The sequence below is a fragment of the Zootoca vivipara genome, chromosome 4 (genome assembly GCF_963506605.1).
Source record: "Zootoca vivipara chromosome 4, rZooViv1.1, whole genome shotgun sequence".
NCBI classification, from domain to species: domain Eukaryota; kingdom Metazoa; phylum Chordata; class Lepidosauria; order Squamata; family Lacertidae; genus Zootoca; species Zootoca vivipara.
Genome location: NC_083279.1, coordinates 53,625,194 through 53,647,430, shown reverse-complemented (window position 1 = coordinate 53,647,430; position 22,237 = coordinate 53,625,194). Strand labels below are relative to the sequence as shown.

Here is a 22,237-nt window from a genome sequence, read left to right as displayed (position 1 = left end):
AATAATTTCTACTTTCCATGCTCTAGCCCCATTAACTCAAAGCAACCCCTGTAATCTAATAAACTCAATCGATATTGCTGGATCTTTTGCTACATGCAAGATGCCTGCCTGTCATACTGTATAAGCCATTTCACTAAGGAAAAGAGCTAAGGAAGCAGTCTAGTGTTGAAGGGCTTCTCTGCAACAAATCCCCAAAGGGCAATGCTGAAGGCCAGCACAAAAATGGATCATGAATATTCTCTGGCATGAGAGCAGACATACATCTGCTAGTCAAATAGTAATTCTCACCCTTGTGAAAAAGCCAAGCATCTAACTGCAGAAACAGACTGAAGGAACTTCAGCAGCTCTTGAACTAAAATTTAAATGTAGCTGAAAAACTAAAGTTGATGGTAATGTGCCTAAGAGCCCTCACAAGCGTGCCCACTAACTAAACTTTCATTAAATCGCTCCATAAAGTCAAGCAAGCACTGTGCTTTCAACAATATCACTACATTCCTAAAGTTCATCTTCTTCTATAAAAGTTATCCACCATCTCACCATTATGTACTGCTGTGCTACAGTCATAGCATGGACCTAGTAGCCTATGGACCCAGGTGGCGCTGTGGGTTAAACCACAGAGTCTAGGGCTTGCTGATCAGAAGGTCGGCGGTTCAAATCCCTGCAACGGGGTGAGCTCCCGTTGCTCGGTCCCAGCTCCTGCCCACCTAGCAATTCTATTGAGAGTTAAGGCTGAAATGTGACTGAGGAATGCCTTTACAAAAACAGGAATGCCACAAGGCAATTGGTCCATATGCAAAGGGATCGAAAAGGCAGACACCAGGAACACTTGAGAACTAACATGGTTAGGGTTTTCTTTTATAATCACAGCTAGGTTATAACCTCTGTACCGTGTTTCTCATATTATAAGTCATGTCTTATATTAATTTTTTCTTCAAAAAAACACGACATGGCTTATTTTTGAGGGATGTCTTATTTTTTAATAAAGTGCACGCGGGCGCTGTTTGCCGGGCTTGTCAAGCCCAGCAAACAGCGCCCGCTGATCTTCGGTGACAGGCGGGGGTGGGCGGAGAGCGGAGAACGATCTCCGCTTCCCCCCCACCCCCGCCTGTCACACAGCACAGGTCGGCGGGCGCTGTTTGCCGGGCTTGTCAAGCCCAGCTAGGAGCGCCCGCCGATCTTTGCTGACAGGCGGGGGTGGGGGGAGAGCGGAGAACGATCTCCGCTTCCCCCCCACCCCCGCCTGTCACACAGGACAGGTCCGAAGATCGGCGGGCGCTGTTTGCCGGGCTTGTCAAGCCCAGCAAGGAGCGCCCGCCGATCTTTGGTGACAGGCGGGGGTGGGGGGAGAGCGGAGAACGATCTCCGCTTCCCCCCCCACCCCCGCCTGTCACACAGGACAGGTCCGAAGATCGGCGGGCGCTGTTTGCTGGGCTTGTCAAGCCCAGCAAGGAGCGCCCGCCGATCTTTGGTGACAGGCGGGGGTGGGGGGAGAACGGAGAACGATCTCCGCTCCCCCCCCACCCCCGCCTGTCACACAGGACAGGTCCGAAGATCGGCGGGCGCTGTTTGCCGGGCTTGTCAAGCCCAGCAAGGAGCGCCCGCCGATCTTTGGTGACAGGCGGGGGTGGGGGGAGAGCGGAGAACGATCTCCGCTTCCCCCCCACCCCGCCTGTCACACAGGACAGGTCCGAAGATCGGCGGGCGCTGTTTGCCGGGCTTGTCAAGCCCAGCAAACAGCGCCCGCCGATCTTCGGTGACAGGCGGGGGTGGGGGGAGAGCGGAGCACGATCTCCGCTTCCCCCCACCCCCGCCCGTCACACAGGACAGGTCCGAAGATCGGCGGGCGCTGTTTGCCGGGCTTGTCAAGCCCAGCAAGGAGCGCCCGCCGATCTTTGGTGACAGGCGGGGGTGGGGGGAGAGCGGAGAACGATCTCCGCTTCCCCCCCCACCCCCGCCTGTCACACAGGACAGGTCCGAAGATCGGCGGGCGCTGTTTGCCGGGCTTGTCAAGCCCAGCAAGGAGCGCCCGCCGATCTTTGGTGACAGGCGGGGGTGGGGGGAGAGCGGAGAACGATCTCCGCTTCCCCCCCCACCCCCGCCTGTCACACAGGACAGGTCCGAAGATCGGCGGGCGCTGTTTGCCGGGCTTGTCAAGCCCAGCAAGGAGCGCCCGCCGATCTTTGGTGACAGGCGGGGGTGGGGGGAGAGCGGAGAACGATCTCCGCTTCCCCCCCCACCCCCGCCTGTCACACAGGACAGGTCCGAAGATCGGCGGGCGCTGTTTGCCGGGCTTGTCAAGCCCAGCAAGGAGCGCCCGCCGATCTTTGGTGACAGGCGGGGGTGGGGGGAGAGCGGAGAACGATCTCCGCTTCCCCCCCCACCCCCGCCTGTCACACAGGACAGGTCCGAAGATCGGCGGGCGCTGTTTGCCGGGCTTGTCAAGCCCAGCAAGGAGCGCCCGCCGATCTTTGGTGACAGGCGGGGGTGGGGGGAGAGCGGAGAACGATCTCCGCTTCCCCCCCCACCCCCGCCTGTCACACAGGACAGGTCCGAAGATCGGCGGGCGCTGTTTGCCGGGCTTGTCAAGCCCAGCAAGGAGCGCCCGCCGATCTTTGGTGACAGGCGGGGGTGGGGGGAGAGCGGAGAACGATCTCCGCTTCCCCCCCCACCCCCGCCTGTCACACAGGACAGGTCCGAAGATCGGCGGGCGCTGTTTGCCGGGCTTGTCAAGCCCAGCAAACAGCGCCCGCCGATCTTCGGTGACAGGCGGGGGTGGGGGGAGAGCGGAGAACGATCTCCGCTTCCCCCCCACCCCCGCCTGTCACACAGCACAGGTCGGCGGGCGCTGTTTGCCGGGCTTGTCAAGCCCAGCAAGGAGCGCCCGCCGATCTTCGGTGACAGGCGGGGGTGGGGGGAGAGCGGAGCACGATCTCCGCTTCCCCCCACCCCCGCCCGTCATACAGCACAGGGCCGAAGATCGGTGGGCGCTGTTTGCCGGGCTTGTCAAGCCCAGCAAGGAGCGCCCGCCGATCTTTGGTGACAGGCGGGGGTGGGGGGAGAGCGGAGCACGATCTCCGCTTCCCCCCCACCCCCGCCTGTCACACAGGACAGGTCCGAAGATCGGCGGGCGCTGTTTGCCGGACTTGTCAAGCCCAGCAAGGAGCGCCCGCCGATCTTTGGTGACAGGCGGGGGTGGGGGGAGAGCGGAGAACGATCTCCGCTTCCCCCCCACCCCCGCCTGTCACACAGGACAGGTCCGAAGATCGGCGGGCGCTCTTTGCCGGGCTTGTCAAGCCCAGCAAACAGCGCCCGCCGATCTTTGGTGACAGGCGGGGGTGGGGGGAGAGCGGAGAACGATCTCCGCTTCCCCCCTCCACCCCCGCCTGTCACACAGCACAGGTCCGAAGATCGGCGGGCGCTGTTTCCCGGGCTTGTCAAGCCCAGCAAGGAGCGCCCGCCGATCTTCGGCTCTGTCCCCCGATGCGCGACGGCTCGGGGAAGCAGGCAGGGAGCTCCTGATGGGTCCCGCGCCTTCGCCTCTCGCTCGGTCGGGGCTACACGACATGGCTTATTTTCGGGGTATGTCTTATTTTTCACCAACCCTTAGAAATCCTGTCATGGCTTATTTTTTGGGGATGCCTTAAAATATGAGAAACACGGTAGACTAAAAATAAAATGAAAGCTGGAGTTAAAGCAATATACAAAACCTCAAAATGACATACACGCAATCCAGCCAGTTTAACACCTTTTAAGTCCCACTGATATTTATGTAAAAAGTTAACCAAAAGTTTAAATGGTTCCTACCGGAAACCGAAACTAACTAGAAATGCTTGATTCTGCTTCATCCCTTCTCCAGATTAACTGCACAGGGAGGTAGTGAGAACATTTTGCCTCAGGGATTTTCTTGCTGGTTTGTTTAGGAGTAAATACCAGTACTATTCAATTTAATTATTACTTTTCCAAAATGCAACACTTAAAAGAAAAGAGAAAAAAACACCTGATGTTATTACATAAGCTATAGCTTGCTCAGTGGGAAAGCAGGGCAGGGGAGTGTTTGTGGAGGAGGACAGAGCAAATATATGCAGTTAAAGCTCACAGAAAATATTTATGAATACTCACCTAAGCACCTATATGGAACTACAATGTGAGGGTGACTTCTGCATTGTTTCCATCCCCGCTTGCACCAGTTCTGGATTGTTACAGGTTGATTGGCTTCAACAACATTGGTAATTTGCAGTTCAGGGTAAACCTATTAATCAAAATGCAAAGAGCACAGTTAATTGAAATAAGAGACACATTGTTGTTGTTGTTGTTGTTGTTGTTGTTATTTACAGGGATGAATATTTATTTGGAACAGAATGCTGAAAAACATTTCCTAACTTGGTTCCTCAGTGCAAACACTACCTAAAATTTTGGAACCTCTTTTTCTTGATTATTTTCAAGGGAAGATTAGTTAAATACTGTATTCATGCAGGAGGCACTGAATGTAGGAAATGATTGAATGAATGAATGAATGTGTATTTGGAGCTGGAGGTGGCATAGTTTTGTTTTGTTAACATATTTTTATTAAAGATTCCTTGGTTTACAAAAGTTTGTGTGCAATGTCTCTTTTTTCAAGTTACATTTTTTACAGAGCAGTTTTATTTGTTGAGACATTAGTGCTACATTAAGAAGAAAAGGGGGAAAGAGGTGGAGGGGGGCATTATTACTGAGGTTTGTGAAAACTTATTACCGGGTAACATTCTAGTACACACCAGCCTATCCACAGTACATTTTGCAAGCAGGGCGTTCGGGAGTTATGTTTGCAGGGGCGACTTTCCTGTACTTGTTTCTAAACACAGGGGCAGTCAATTTATGTAAATTACATACAATTTACATGCAACAAAGAAAATAATCATATACCTCCTCAATTAAACATTAATCTGTGGCTAAATAAATTTTGCCCCCAGATTTAGATACCCAATTCCTTGTACCATCTTGTTGTAATGATCTTGTCCATACATTCATGATACTGATTTCTTGTAGTTTTCTGTAAGAATGATCCATTATGTTTACAACTTGTGTTTATAAAAGTCCAATAAATATATTTTTAAAACCACAAAGGCAGTCAGTCGTGTTTCACATATCCAAGGAAAGCAATGTTACTAACAGCAGCAGCATCTCGCCCCGCCCATGTTTTGGTTTAATAACTACAAAAACAAGACACTCTCCAGTGGGACTGGAAAACAGGAAGGCAGAAACCATGTGGATGCAGTAGGGTCACATAGGAGGAACCAACATGAGCACCAGAAGTCCAACTTTCATATGCAATTCCAAGATATTTATTACCACTTGATAAAGAGTAGTCTGCCCTCACCTACTGTGGAATAGGCACTGGATCGTAGGTGCACTCTGATGATCGAGATTAAATACTGTCCATCTGTTTCAGTGGCCGAGAAATGATTTTAAAGGACTAGCAATCTATAGAAAATACTTCAGGGGAAAAAAAATGTTTCCCCTGATTTTGTGCACAAAATGAACAGGTTTTGTTAGAAGGAAGATTACCGGGAACAATAATAATAATAAAATGTTCTTACCAAGAATTTGAAGAATGTTTGGAAGATACAGCTAGTGAAAAATACAGCATGCCAGCTGTTGACAGAAGTGAATTATGGAGCCTGAATTTGCTTCTTTGTAGTCTTCCAAGCACAATTCAAGTGGCTGCTATTAATCTGTGACGCCCTAAATTGCTTGGACTCCACACACCTTCCGTGTACTTAATTTCTGAAATGGGAGATGCCCAATCCTAATTTTTCAGCATATGTTTTATTATAGTTCTTTCTCCTATTACTCATTTGCCGTACACAGCAATGTATCATCAATCACACAGACGCACCTACTTTAAGATGCAGTAAAATATACGCATTCTGCCATTTTTGTTTGCACGGCTTGGGGAGGAGTGGGTTACCCAAGATCTCATAAGAAACCGGTGTCATGTGCTTGAATGTATTTTCCACTCTGTATACATATAGCTGACTTTGGCTATTAGAATTAAATTTCCTCCCCCCCCCCCTTCATGTCACCTTTTACCATTAACTGATGTAGAAAAGCAAAACAAAGACAGGCTCCATGTTGCAGATTGGACAAAACAGATTAAGGGGACATATTCCACTTCCCTGTAAATCACAGGTCTACCTGTTGTATGCTGTTGGGAGTAGCCTTCTCTCACCATCCACTGAATGAACATTTATGGGATGAAGAGCAGATTCTAATTCTAATCCAAATTAGAGCTGCAACATATACCTTGCAGACATCACAGAAATTACCTCAATATGGCAAGTGTTTTCTGCCATGGCCTTAAGATTAGAAAACTTCTTGTGTAGCATGGAAATAGAAAATCTATGGCACAGATTCACAGGGTAAATCATTCAATATATTATAACTAAGGCAGGGTTAAGCACCTCACAGAAGAAGTGGTTGTTGTTTTTAATGTGTGCCTGTCTCTCTCTCTCTCTCTCTCTCTGTGTGTGTGTGTGTGTGTGTGTGTTTGCCATACACTCCATGACAATTCTAAAATCAAGCTTGGGTAGCTAGTCAAGCAAGTCAATTATTCCACAGCAGCATAATTATTTTGTATATTTCAGATACAATTCATCTCCCAGTTGTTAAAAAAATAAAATTCTCTCTGAGGTGCAATCTCTTAAGAGCAGCATTGGGGGTGCATTTTCCTACAGCAGACAGTAAAGTGCTTGAAAGATTACTACTCCGTTAAGATATCCCTGTAGACTTCTGATGCACTGCTTGGTTCTAGCATTCACCATTTAAACTAGAATGAATCAGAAGTCTGTATGATGTAATATTGCTGAAACACATGATGTCATGGCAGCACTTAAAAAAACATTACTGTTCACAAATAGCAAGGCCCATCATGAGAAGGTTTACCTGCCAGTTCTAAAAGCTGTGTAATAACACTGAGGAAACAAGAGTGCATATTCCAGAAGATCTTGAACCTAGGTGACAGCTTTATAACACCTCTGAACCTGGTGAGTTGTACAATTCTTTATACTACTTAAGTATAGATAAGGTAGACAACTGCCTTAAGCAGGGCCGGCCCTAAGGCAAGGCTGGGTGGCGCCAAGGGGGCGCTGCGCTGCTCTGCCCGTGCGGCAGCCGCGCTTGGAAATGGGAGGGGGGGCGCCGGCGGGATAGTTTGCGCAACAGCACCAGCTATGCTTAAGATGGCCCTGGCCTTAAGACAGGTGTATGCAGACATTATGCTTCCAATCCTTTTACCGTGGTTAAGAGAGAAGTCTGTGAGCACACAGACTCCCTCCATTTTGCATGAAAATTCCCGCTATCCTGAATGGTTATGATGGCACCAGTATTAAAGACAAGAGATGAGAGGCAGGTAGAAGCGGAGGAGGAGGAAATGGGATATGACCCTGAGGTTCACTTCCTCTAACACAAATAAATTCTAAATTAATGAATTAAAATAGAACCCGAGCCAAGATGACCATAACTGGCAAAATCAGAGGTCAACACGACTGGAAGTAAACTTTACCTATGTCACCTACAGTATATATTCTTTGCCTTGTGCTGGCAAGCAAGATTATTCCTGCATCTTACATGGATCATTTGATGCAGCTACACCAGGGATAGGGAACAGGACCTCTCACCTGTCAATCCCCATACACTGCAATGACACCCATGCTGAGGAACAGTCGGAAGCAATTTAATGCTCCCAACTGGTTCTTGGCAGATGAGTTGCCACCTGCCCCACACTTGATGTCACACAGGTGGGCATGGTTTGCAAGAAATGGCCTCATGGGTGAAATTGGGACCTAATTAGGAAGTAGGTTCTCCATCCCTGAGCTACATATGACTGTATAGATCTCTTCCAGCCAACCAGCCTTGAGGTTCTTAGGACAACAGCATCTCCTACAGAAAGCAACTGAACATTCTACTCCACCATGTCTATCTTGGGAGTTTGGAACAGGCTTAATTTTCTGCCTGTACTACTGAATCTTTTCTTTATTTAACTTAACATTTTTGGCCCACACAGTCTCCCATCACCTGATACATATTGAGATCATACTGTCCTGCCATCTCTGTAGGCACAACCATCTTATTTCACTCTATTAAAGCAAGTGAAGGCAGTGCTTCCTAATCTTCCATCTTGACTTGAGCATGGAATGTCAAGTGGCAGGCATTTAACAAATATCCCTTATTTAGTGCTGAAAGTCTACCCCTCATCTAGCTTTAAATGGCTGCATAATGGGTTCTTCACTATGTATTGCAACAATGCCACCCACAAACATCCTTGGCAGACCCAGAAGCTATCCAAGGAACAAAAAGGATCAGTGTGGTAAGCAACGCTGTTTAACAGAAGTGGAATGACAGAGTCACAACAGAGATATTGTTCTCATGAGTCACCACAGCACAGCCATAACATGTTGAATATGAGTAGGGCTGGGCGATATTAGGCTTTCAACATCGCGGTAGATCACCAGCCAAACAGTTTGGCGATATCCTGCGATGTTGAAAAGAGCTGCATTGGGCCCAGCCTGCGAGGCTCCAGGTGAGACTGCTTCAGCTCTCACCGCACAGGAGTTGAGGTGCTTTCACCCCAACGCCGTGCAGGTCAGGGCCAATGCAGCTGGCCCCAGCCCGCTGCTCAACTGGTGGGTGCGAAGGCTCCGGCCTTCCACTCCCCAAGACGGAGGCAGCCCTGCGACAGAGCCTGACAGGCTCTGTTTGCAAGGCTCCCTTCGCCGGCAAGGTATGAGGGCAGACAAGCGGCCTCCATTTCTTGGGAGAAAGAGGCCGCTTGCTCTCCCCTGCCCCCATGCCCAAAGATGAAGGGAGCACTGTGACGGAACCTGACAGGTTCCGAACTCAGGGCTCCCTTCACCTTCGCTGGCACGGCCCTCTCAGCTGGAGAGCACAAAGACGCCTGCCCCCCAGCAAGACTCTCCCCGCTGAGCCTCCCATTCCTCAGCTGAGGGAGCCCAAATCCTTCTCCTGCTTGCATGCTGGCAGGAGGAGGATCAGGGCTGCTCAGCTGGGGAGCGCAAATCCCTCACCCCTCAGCTGAGGGAGCCCGGATCCAGATCCTGCTCAGATGCAAGCGGGAGAAGGATGGGAGCTTCCTCAGCCAAGCCCCCACCCTGCCGCTGGCTTATGCAAACTAGTGGTGGGTTGGGGGCTCCATAAAACTGCTTGGCTGAGATGAGGGCAGCCGCGAACTTTAAAGAAAAGGAGAGGAACACACTGTATCGGCACTGGCCACATGTCAACGGTGAGCAGGCCCAAAGCCACTCAACCTCCCCTCCATTCACGCTCATGCACCCATGCCACATTCACACATAGAACCACACACCCTGGCATGGCCTTTTAAAAACTATGTGTTCTTTTAGGATGTTCTCAGTCCCTTATGCATTTTGTTCCTAGTCTCCCCCACCCCAAACTCAGACCTTTTCTCCCGGGAAAGAGTGATTAAAAAAAGGCAGTGGAGATTCATAAATATAGAATTGCGACAAGTAAGCAGTTTTTTGCAATTACAGCAGTCACCACTGCTTGGATTCTGAAAATTCAACATCTTCCCTCTCGTATTTCTAAGTCTCCGCCAATGACGGCTTAGTTGAAACAACAGTAAATGGAAATAAAACAACCAAACACAAATTCGTAACATCTCAAGGTTTTTGTGGCGCAAACTTATGATTCTTACATATCTGTAATTTGGATTACCAGTGCTTTTTATTGCCCCAATAAATTGACTGGCAAACGCAGCTACAAAGAGAAGGCTTTTTTCAGACACTTCCCAAACGTTTTAAAAATTGCTCATGAAAACATCACCCAGGGTACTTCTTCAAAGACACTCATATTGGAGAAACTTCAACCAGAGCTTGAAGGCAACGTTCTCTACAGACAGAAAGGCTTGTAGTTAAAAAGGAGAAAACCACAAGTTCTATTCTGGTATTCAAATTTTCTCACATGTAAACACAAAGGAGAAGCAAGGCTGTGCTGCCAAACCCCAACCCCTCCAACAGTTTAGAGCAGGCATAGGCAACCTTGGCTCTCCAAATGTTTTGGAACTACAACTCCCATGATCCCTAGCTAACAGGGCCAGTGGTCAGGGATCATGGGAGTTGTAGTTCCCAAACATCTGAAGAGCCAAGGTTGTCTATGCCTGGTTTAGAGCCCTCCAGGAAGGTGACACTGACTGTCTGAAGGAGAGAGCCTCTTCTTCTGGAGGCTTCTCACACAATTAAGAAGACTGCACAGTTAGGGTCCCATACTTTTTAAGTCCTTCATCAAAGAAATGAGATGCATTTCATGGGCCTGAAGTTTCTTCATATGAGTTCTAGGGACAAGTTCATATAGAAGAACTTCCTGACAGTAAGAGCTGTTCGACAGTGGAATTTGCTGCCAAGGAGTGTGGTGGAGTCTCCTTCTTTGGAGGTCTTTAAGCGGAGGCCATCTGTCAGGAATGCTTTGATGGTGTTTCCTGCTTGGCAGGGGGTTGGACTGGATGGCCCTTGTGGTCTCTTCCAGCTCTATGATTCTATAATTCTACAGTGGTACCTCTATTTACAAATAACTCTACTTACGAATGTTTCTACTTACGAATAGAGCTCCATCCGCCATCTTGGATGTGGTTTAGATAGGATTTTTTCTACTTACAAATTTTTAGATAGGGTTGCTTTGACGTACGAATTTTTTCTCCCAATGCATTCCTATGGGATTCGACTTACGAATGTGTGTTCGGAACGCATTAAATTTATAAGTAGAGGTACCACTGTATATGCAAATTCCTGATCGTATACACCAGAACATCAGCTTAAACCAGATCCTGAGACTACACCTAGAGACAGCCTTCAGCAATTTCCAGGTTTGTACTTCAGCTAACCTGCTTTATCATCTCTACATTGGTTCACACCAATATTTCTCCTTTAAGAAGTGTGACTCTGTATGCTATACTGTGAGGAAATGAGACTTTTGGTGGTCTGAGAACTCAAATGAGCAGGAGCAAGACAGCAAATACCTTGTTCTGATCATCTTTACCTTGCAGGTTTTCCTCAAGAGTGCAACACAAAGATCACAAATTCTGCCTTGTTTAAGAGATGGCCACACACAGGCGTTTCCAAGCCTGATCTCCCTCTCTATGAAAGGTTCCAGAGTCCCAGCTTTGTTTTGTCACTTCCTTCTTAATTTAGAGATTCCATGAGCCCCCTTCATATGCAAATCACTTGAAAGGGGCATCACACAATTACCGGGGAAAGCCTCTGATGCATCTGCATTGAAAATGCCAGCAGAACATTTTCCCTCCCCATAATTGCATGAAGGGAGCTATAGTCACTTAGCACTCCCTAGTATTCCAGTGGGACAGCACAGGAGTGAGTCCAAATCTATTACGGCTTTATAAGAACCACTGGTGAATTGAAAGAAAGATAAGCACAGCAGAATTGCAAATTACAAGGATGTTGGAAGCTAATCTATCTAACCATAAGTGCTTCTCACTGGAGGAATTTTAACAGGTACCTCAAATGCTCTCAGCAAATCCTCGCCCACATGGGGATCGCACAAACCCAGTGTTGACCCTCATCACTCTAACTAGCTTACGTGGCTAGTAAACTAGCAATACGTAGTAGTTACAGGTAGGTAGCTGTGTTGGTCTGCCGTAGTCAAAACAAAATTTTAAAAATCCTTCCAGTAGCACCTTAGAGACCAACTAAGTTTGTCATTGGTATGAGCTTTCATGTGCATGCACACAAAAGCTCATTCCAATGACAAACTTAGCAATACGTAAGTATTGGAAGTGGAAAGGATTTTACTCTAGATGGTGGTTGGAAGCCAATCTAAAAAGGGCTTATGTAATGAAGAAAGGCTCAAGAGTCAACCACATTGCCTATGGCCCAACTCAAGTGGGAGTGAGACTCTGGGAAGATTCAGAGATCTTCAAAACCTCTCCTCTTCACTGTACCAATCAAGATATCTGAGTAACTTTATTAGGCACCTTAGCCCCTCACTCTGAGGCCTGATGTCTACATCCATCAGAATGGGAGTAGCAGAATGGATTGTATAACATCAGGATAAAGTAAATGAGGTGGAGTGGGAGTTCTCAGAAAAGCTGAGAATAAGGGATGATGCTCACAGCGCCTGTACCCAACAAGTCAGTTGATACTGTTTTGATTTAAACCAGCAAACTTTTAAAAAAGACGTGGAAGAGTGATAAGAACTGGCTTCCTTCACCTGCAGTCTGAAGGGGTATGGAACATGCTGCCAACTCAGGATTGTAACATTTCATTTTGTTGCAAGAAAGTGGGGTGTTATTTTCCTTTCCCCCCCAAAGCACTTCAGCTACTGTGAAATTTGCTTGTTTTGCCTCACAAATGGAATGAATTGCTAAACTGTAAAATAAGAAGAGAGTCTTGAGTTTTGAAACTAAGATAAAGGTCATAAAAATAACTAAATTAAGCTCTCAAGGCGCCAGTTTTCTATTTCTAATTTAAAGTGGTGGGAATCCTCAGTGCTCCTGTGAATTTGCAAGCCACTTCAATCAATTGTTTATTATACAGTCACAGACCACTTTAAAAAGAACAAAGAATTATAACACAATAATTAAAACATACAAATCTAAAATAAAACATAATGCAAATAAGAAAAACATAAAAAATACCAATTGCAATTAAAATGAGAGTTATAAGCGGCTTTGGCACACACCTGTGAAAGGTCCGATTAACCTTGTCTGCAGCCTCAACCATCCTGAGTGAGAACCTCTCTGGTTTGAAAAGCATATTCACTTTGCTAAGGTCGTTTTGGGCCACAAAAATGGAAAGAAAGTGAAACCTGGGTGACTACTAGAAACATCTGTATGTAAGACAGCTTCAGCTGTTTAAATTCTTCGAATTTTGTTGCATGGAAGGTTTCATGAGATTAAAAAAGGATTAAAACACAATATTTTTGGAGGCAGGGAGAAGAATTATTAGAAACAAAGTTTCCATGAAAAAAATCCTAACAAAAATGCATTTTAACCTACTATTTCCATTTTAAAAGGTTACATCAGATTGCCTCCTTCCCTCCTATGTAGACTGCTTCTCTCCCTTCCCCCAAGTCCTATTTCTCAGGCCTTCATGAGAACACCACAACCGCTATCTGCTATGTACAGATTCTCCAACAATATCAGAGGGCCTTATTACATACCACTTCACTTGTACTTGCCCATCGTAATTTAATAAAGTCAACCTTCTATTATAAACAGCTAAATATTCTGACAAAAAATGCTGATTGACATTTCCCTGACTGTCTTCCTGACGAACACATTTAAACAAAAAACCATTCTCTTATGTCTTCTTTCATCAAAGCTTAGCAATTAGTTTATTTATCAATCCACACATTGTCTAAATGAAGAATTCCTGAACTAGTTTCAGTGCAGAAATTGCCTCTAGATACTGTTGGGTAATGTATTTTTTACTAGGTCCAATAGCAGAACTAGCCTACTTTGAACAAATGTTGCATAATGACAAGAGAAAGCACAGAGTATAAAGAACCCTTCTGTTCTATTTTGTTTCAATGACCAGCCTCCTAATTTCTTCTGACAGGGCATAGAAATGAGGCTTTGTGCAAGTCTACAACAGAAAAGCAGTTTTGAGTTTCTCAACTTAATCAAATACTAGTAGCACAGATCTTGGGAAACAAAGGTTCCCATAAGGCATTTCAACCTAAGCGACATTAGGTCATCACAATCACAGTTTGTAATAAAATAAAATCCCTGTTTACTTAGAGAACAGTCAATGGGATTAGGCTGGCCCAAGACATTTGGCTAAAAGACTCAAACTCTTGGCTTGGGAAATCCCAAAAGCTTTATTGATAAAATCAGCACTGTCTCATCAGCTCTAACTGCAGGATACATAGTTCAATGGTCCATAAGTAGACCTCTAGGAAACATGGCTAGCCCTAAGCACAGATGCTGTCCCAACCACGGTTCAAAATTAGAAGGGCGCCAGGCGCACTTTGCACCTAAAGATTCTCCGTTTGCGAGCACCTTCAAAAGTCTGGGCACCATTTCTGGCGCCTGACTGACACTCAAGGATTACTGAAATGTGTGTGCTTTGAAGTTTAGGTTAAGGATAGACAATATGTTAAGGAGTTTAACAATAAAGAGTACGTAGTGTTTTGAAAACTGGCATGGTACCAATATTTTTATTAAACATGTATTAACAATTTCTGCTAAAAATGTGGTATTAACAATGCGTCACTTATGTGAATTGCTTATCAGAATGATAGTATTAGTTCATGCTTATCAAAATAATAAATAAAAAGTGTTGCCACACACCCCTGGTGGCGACTAGACATTCTGTTTGGCGCCCACAACCCAGGTCCCACAGGCCATTTGACTCCTAGCTTTTCTATCCCAGTTTCTAACACCTGACATGTCTCATTCTCGTCCCCCGCTCTGCTTTTAAAGACCGGGCTGAAACCAAGCAGGTGTGCAGTTCTTGTCCTGAATGAGAAGTCAGTGCTTGCAAGTGAGCACTCCTATGGGAAGGAGGGCATGTCCTTGGTGATGGGACCAAAACCCAACCCTCTGATTCCCACTCCAACAAAGACTCCGCCAACTCCCACCAACTGGACAGCTGCCTCTATGGCTAGGAACTTCATTCTCTGGAGGCAGGGAAGAGACTGACTGAACCATCTCTGAGTGACAACAGGCACTCGCCATGTTACAACAGCTACAACGCTGTGCCTGGCTGGGTGCAAGGTGTTGTGGCATAGCAGCTTCCTGGCTCCCAACAGCACCTGCGCCATGCCATGGAGATACATGGTGGCTAGAGCACCCCTGGAACTGCTGCCCTAGACGCTGGCAGGGGAATTGTTTCAGTAAAAGGTAAAGCTAATGGACCCCTGGACGGTTAAGACCAGTCAAAAGCGACTGTAACAGAGCACATGGAAACACCGTTTACCTTCCCGCCCTTCCCGTTGGGAGCTGTAGTTCAGCAACATCTGGCGGGTCAAAAATTCCCATTCCCAATCTAAACAAATCAAAGCAAAATGTTTTACTCTGTAAATTATACATATATATATTTACAGAGTAAAACATTTTCCTTTCACTGATACCATCATCAGCACAAAGAAGCAAGAATGCGAGCAAGTTTTAATGTTGCTTTTAAATTACATTTAGTAATTTAGTATAACCACAAGGCATTTGATCCCTGAATTCAAACAATCATGAAGAACAATATAAATATTCCTCATACATTTTGAACTTCTTCTTTTTTACATTCATTCATCTGCTATTCTAAAACCTAGACTGTTTTCTACTCTATCACTACAAGAAGATAGGAGCAACAAAGACTTTAAATGGAAATGAAATCAAGTTACCCAACAGATTCAAAACTTGCCATGTTTTGTTTTTTGTTTTTGCAAGCACAGTCTTGGAATCAGCTCTGCGAAATGTATAAATTTTTATTGATACAGGCATTTCCTAACTCTTGAGATTGCCTCAGCCACTTGATATCATGGTATCTTCCTTTAGGACTTTACGGAAACTCTCTCTCTCTCTCAACTTCCCTCTCTTGCCAGTCTGGAACACAGCTGTTCAATTAATCAGTTTATTTGTGGATGCCAGCCCTCAGAAAGCAGGAAAATTGTGGTCTTTTGCTTCTAACTCCATATGCAATTTTACTTTAAACTCCTCCTAAGAACCATCATATGCACCACTTTCTATTAATATGTTTACCATATGGACATTTTCTCACTTTCTGGTTTTCATAAAAATAAATTGCTCATCTAATAATGGGGGGAAGAAATTATTTACAAGAAACAAATAACCTTCCATTTTTCCTTCACTTTTATTTCCTAATACACTTTATGCGTTTACTAAGTCTTAACACCCTGTCTCCCAATCAGAATTAGATTTCCCCACGGCTGACTCTGCACATAATGTTAAACCATAGTTTAATACTATGTGCACTGTTCTTAAGCACACATGTTCCCCCTCTCCCCTGCCAGAATATATCTGAGCTCAGACTAACGATGTCTAATGTGACCTATAGTTCTTCATGGCTAACCTTTTACTTACACAGGGACAAATTGATCCACGGGCAACCCTCATGTCTAAGTGGGTGTGGCCATTTTATTATTACAGTGGTACCTCGGTTTAAGTACACAATTGGTTCCGGAAGTCTGTACTTAACCTGAAGCGTACTTAACCTGAAGCGAACTTTCCCACTGAAAGTAATGGAAAGTGGATTAATCCATTCCAGATGGGTCCACGGAGTACTCAACGTGAAGCGTACTTAACCCGAAGTATGAGTGTAATTTGTTCTGGAAGTCCGTACTTAACCTGAAGCATACCTGAAGCGAACTTTCCCACTGAAAGTAATGGAAAGTGGATTAATCTGTTCCAGACAGGTCCGCGGAGTACTTAAACTGAAAGTACTCAAACCGAAGCGTACTTAAACTGAGGTATGACTGTATTATTTTTAAGAAATAAGGAGAACATCGTAAAGGTTTGAGTGGAAGGCTGTCACAAAACACCTTGTGGCATCACAACCTATTGGGCCAACAGAAAAGACCAATGAATAAAAAAAATTGAAAAATAGTAATATGGTGGTAGTTTTGAAGGCCACAATGTGTGTGTGTGTGTGTGTGTGTAGCATAACAGGATGCATATGAAAATAGTTGGGGGGGGGAAACATTTTTTGAGAAGAAAAGAAATTCAGCCACACCTGGTTAAAATAAATAAGTCAGCATCAGAAACCATTGTATGAAATTAGCCTGTTTCCCTAAACCACAGTTTGCAAACAAATAACACTTAACAAACAGATTGGATTAATTACTTAAACTAATTAATTGCATTGTAGATTTTAGATTTTATTTTAAATACCATATATAAATAAAAACATTGTCATATCTAAAATTATTATACTGTACCGGGATGTTGTTGTATCTCTAGCTGAGAAGAGGAAGCCTATCCCAGGAATATGGAATCTGCAACCTCCAGATATTATTGGATTACAATTCCCATCATCCCTGCCCATTGGCCATACTGACTGGGGCTCGTGGGAGTTCAGCAACATATGTATGACCGCAGGTTCCCCATCTATGTCCTATTCCTGGAGAGGGTAAAAGGCAAAGGTAAAGGGACCCCTGACCATTAGGTCCAGTCGTGACCGACTCTGGGGTTGCGCGCTCATCTCGCATTATTGGCCGAGGGAGCCGGCATACAGCTTCCAGGTCATGTGGCCAGCATGACAAAGTCGCTTCTGGCGAACCAGAGCAGTACACAGAAACGCCGTTTACCTTCCCGCCGGAGCGGTACCTATTTACCTACTTGCACTTTGACGTGCTTTCGAACTGCTAGGTTGGCAGGAGCTGGGACCAAACAACGGGAGCTCACCCTGTCGTGGGGATTCAAACTGCCGACCTTCTGATCGGCAAGCCTAGGCTCTGTAGTTTAACCCACAGTGCCACACGTGTCCCATACTGGAGAGGGAGAAAAGTTAAGATGCATGATACACCTTCTATCAGTGAAAACAATTTCTTTAAAATAATAAAGATTTCCAACTTTTAAAAAAAAGGATTAGGTGGAAACAGTCACTAGGATCTATGCCTGCAAGCTGCTGACTACTACCTCAGCAATGAAGACTCCCTTGAAATACCTAGAGGGAATGGATAAAATTAAATAGGGACCCAGAACTGAGTCGTGTGCCTGTGGTTCGTCACTTCTGCTGTAATGCCTGATATGATAGCTTAAAATGGACATTTTTACCAATAACATCCATTAATTCGAATGTACTGTATATGCTTGTATATTTAATTTTCATGCAGCTTTACATACTTACTTTCTCTCCTACTTTTTCTCTACATTTCTGCTACCTTTACATTTCCCCCAGATATTTATTGCAATCTATGCATTATACCCTTTGTGTGAATAGACGTATTCAAGATGTATTTAGCCTAAAAACAAACAAACCTCAAAACACATGCTATCGCTATGTCAATTTAAAAGTTAGTGAAGTTAAAACATCCCACTGCTAAATGACAACGTGTTTGGTAGATTTTCATCTAAAGAGAGAACAGTCACTTGATAATTCAACAGCTGTTCCAACATCACCATTTTATACTTCATGTCAACGTTCCCCTCTGGGCCTTGTGTGAGCTGTCACAACTGCACAAGCCTGGGAGCTCTTTTTTTAAAAAAAAAATCATCATCATCATCATCTAATTAATTTATGCATTCCTGCTTTTACTACACAAGTTGCCAAAGGCAATTCACTAATCTAAGAAGTTGGATTCAGTTTAAAGTATCACCTAGGCAACAGAAACAGCTGTGGTTTCCCCTGCTTCTGAAACCTACTTTAGGGTCTAACATCAAAAAATATGAAGCTTCAAGATGCAGCAACATTCAGACTTTGAAATGGTGATCCAAATAATTTAAAAGTGCATCGATAAATTAAAAACCAAGGCTGTATTCTGTATTTGTCTTCTATTGCAAATAACCTAACATGAAATACACAAGAGTTATCCAGCCTGGCAAGAGAAAATCATAGGCAAAGTGGGTCAGACAAGCAGGGGAGCTGTCCAGCCAAAGAATGCAACTAAAGAGGATGGGCATAAAAAGATGTTGCACCAGCAGCCACTAGGCAGGAACTGAATGACTTTACAGTCGGACCTACTAACCCACACCCTTCCAAGGGCATAACTAAGGTCATGATCCAGAACATCTATTAGCTCTTATCTCTTCCGTGCTACCAAATGGACTGTCTCTCTATTAGTGGGGCAGGAGAGATGAAAATTTATTTCACATCTGGCAACCAATGTGCCCCTTTGGTTTCAGGTAGTACACAGGTAGAGGAGTCTAAAAAGCCTGGTACACACATTTTTGCAGCCCTCTGGCGGCTATGCTGGCTCATTTACGAGAAGTAATGTAGTGTTAACTCTGGAAGTGCATACTTGATTCTGACCAAACTAAGCCTCCTAGGACTGGATTTGATCCTGGGCCCATAATTGTCTCTGGTCCTGGTGGAGGATGGTGAAGAGTTGTGTAGAAGTTGATGGATAATACATCCCCTAATTCTGCAACCTCCCACCAAAAGGGAGATTCTGCCTTCTAGAGTTGCAACCTCACGCTATTCCTCTCAGGGTTTGACAACTCCCCCTGGTCCCAATCTCTGCTAAGGCCAGTGCTGGGGGTTAAACACATCTGGGTCACAATATTTGGGTTTAACCACAAACATCTCTATTTGACCCAGCATGTGACCAGACCCTTGTCCAGATAAGACATGTTCACGTGTCCTGTCCTTCCTTGAAGAGCTCAGGATGGTGTAAATGATTCCTTGTTTTGTTTTAATCCACACAATCCTGTGAGATAGATTAATGATAATTTTATTATTTATACCCTCCCTATCTGGCTGGGTTTCCCCACCCATACTGGGTGGCTTACAGTACATATATAAAAAAAGTAAACACAGATTGAGAAATAGTAACTGGCCCAAGGTCACCCCGAGAGTTTCACTGCTGAGTGGCAATTTGAATTTCTAGCACTTTCTAGCACTCCAGCAACTGCATTATACTGGTTCCCAGGCCATGCCTGATCTTCTCTTAACTGTTCATCTCGCCTTGAGTTCTTGTTCTGTGCTGCCCAGTCAGAATTCTCCGGCCACTCAGTTTCCACTTCTTTCCACAAAGGTTTTGGAACTGATCCCAGTTTTTACTGGACTCAGATAACTGACTTGGCTGCAAGCTCAGTTACTTCTGATTTTGTCACCTTGACTGGGCTACTTACCCAGTTCCCAACTCTGACTTAGTATACAACTTTCTCTGGATCTCTTCCAACAATCCATCCAAACCCGGCCCCGTTCATGTAGAGACTCACTCTTACAGTTCCCTTGTACTGATCTGTCTAAGGCAAAGCATTAACACAGGACATGCAAGACTGCTTCAACAACTCTTAGGATCCATTGCAAGAAACTGCAGGCTGTGCAGTCAGACAGAACGGCCTGAGGGCAAACAGTCACTGCGGACAGTCACTTAATCCATGAGCTGTCGTTTTACCACAACATCTCAAAATCTCAAGATGTGTTTTAATCCAAACTGTGAAGAGTCTGGAATCCCTGAAGCAATTAAGTGTTGCTGTCATATTCATTAACAGTTTGCTCGGAGTCCCGGTCTTGATGGGAAATATGTTGACGTTCATGGTTAACATCAACTTGACATTTTGTCTTAATTTCAGCTCTTAAACACTGCTCGAAGATTTCTAAACACATGTACCGCATTAAGAATGTGCATTTGGAATCACACATTCTGACAACTGACCTCTAAAGTATAAACCCATTTATAATCTCATTTATCTTAGGCATGCCTAAGGTATGCCTCTTTGGATTCTGAACCACATTTTGGAGAAGTAATGGTTTAGAGTAACTGGTTTAATCTCAATGAGCCAGGAGGGAGAAATAAGTTTTAAGATTATACAGTATTAAGGTTTTTTAATTTACAGGACAGCAGCTGAAATGCTTTAAGCATCTATGCACCGATGCAACTTGGTTACTATTATCAGAAAAGCAGTGATATAAGTCACTACCCTTCTACATGTTTTGCTTCCTTAACAGACCTGGATGCCTCAGGGTGCACAAGCCATAACGATTACATATTCCAATCAACCAAACATCACAACGGAGTATACCAAGGCTCAGATAGTGCTTTATTAACCCACAATGTGTGTCGGAAAGTCCTAAACTATGGTTTCACTGTATACAAACGAGTCTCAAGCTAACAAGCTTCCAACTAGACAAAAACAATTTTTTAAATGTTATTCACTTTACTGGAGTGTGTTATTGCCCAGCTGCTTCTATATTCACCAACTTCTATATTCATCACAAGAAGTGATGTCCTGCTAAGGCTGAGAAAGACCTCTGTCTGAAATTCCAATGAGCCGCTGCCAGTCAGTAGACAGTACAGAGCTAGCAATGGTCTGGCTCAGTATAAAGGCAAGTGTTCCTAGTAGCACAAATGAATACAGAATGCATTCATGAGCACGATACAATCAGCCTTGGCCATGACTTATTCTCAGCTGGGGCTGTTGATGAATAAGCACAGCAAGACCAATTGTGATAGATCACACACCACCTAAAGAGGGGAAATTACTTTCTTTAGTAATGTAGGCATTCTAAGGATTTGTCAAGACCCTGATTCCACAGCCTTTAACTTGCTATAATCAATTCCAATTCTGTGGCTTCACTTCGCTTAGAAGTATGGCAAGCTTAAGGTGTGAGGTTGAAATGCTCTTCCACTGGATTCTCCAGGCATTTGTACTCTGCCTAGTACTAGGAAACACTCGCTGCTATGCCTTGCATTGCTTGATTTTTTGACCTCACCTAATGCATATGTATGTGTAATACATTTTCTCCTTCTCACAATGCTCAGGGCATTTTTATGCCTCTAATTGCTTTAAATGTGAAATGTGTTGTGGCAAATACAATTGCTGCAACAGACTATGTGGGTACCCTCTGGTATATTTCACCCTACCCCCCACCCCACACTGAACTTAATCGGAGGTACTTCTGAGGAAGTATGTCCATTTTTATTGGCCGACGTCTAACTAAGCTATACTCAGAGCAGACCGATTTCAGTGGGTTTACTCCAAGTACAATATCTGTAAGAAATTGTTTGTAGCTGTTGGACATCTACCATATATTGGTTCGTCTGCCCATCTGCTTGTTCTCTATACTGTTTGGGGATCAGAAAAGTAGCACATACCTTTCTTGCTGCTATTGCACATGAACCTACCCTACAGGAAACAAACTTGTCTACACAGGCCAGCAATCATCTAATTTAAAAATTGTCTGACTGACCCAGAAAATTCAGAAATGAAAAAAAACCCAACACCAAATCTATTCCCAAGTGAGCTACAAAAATACAGAATATAGAGCATAATGTCTTCAATCTGTTCTGATCTGCACACAGAGAGATGGTGAAAAAACATTACCAGCCAGGAATTTCATGTTTGGAGACAGAGGGCACAATCCTGTACCCATTCAGCTGGGCGTACACTCTACTAAACTTAATGATGCTTATTTTTTAGTGAACACATCTAAGATTCCACTATTACTTGGGCTATTAACAGCACAATCCTTACCTATTCAGAAGCAAATTGTACGGATTTCAATGGAGTTAACTAGCAGGGTTAAAATTGCAGTTTTGGGTATGCGGAGCTGTACATACTGAGGACCCCAGAGCTATATGAGTAGATCTTCTC

The 22,237-nt window shown here is 44.7% G+C and overlaps 1 protein-coding gene across 4 annotated transcripts in view; it reads right to left on the bottom strand.

Annotated features, from left to right (window-relative positions):
- The window catches only part of APP (amyloid beta precursor protein), a 143,100-nt gene that overhangs the window by 81,788 nt on the left and 39,075 nt on the right, over window positions 1–22,237 (bottom strand). For all 4 annotated transcript variants that reach the window (XM_035114850.2, XM_035114851.2, XM_035114852.2 and 1 more), the window contains exon 3: window positions 4,120–4,249. In XM_035114850.2, the coding sequence (XP_034970741.1) occupies window positions 4,120–4,249 (130 nt within the window). The remainder of the gene's footprint in view (window positions 1–4,119; window positions 4,250–22,237) is intronic.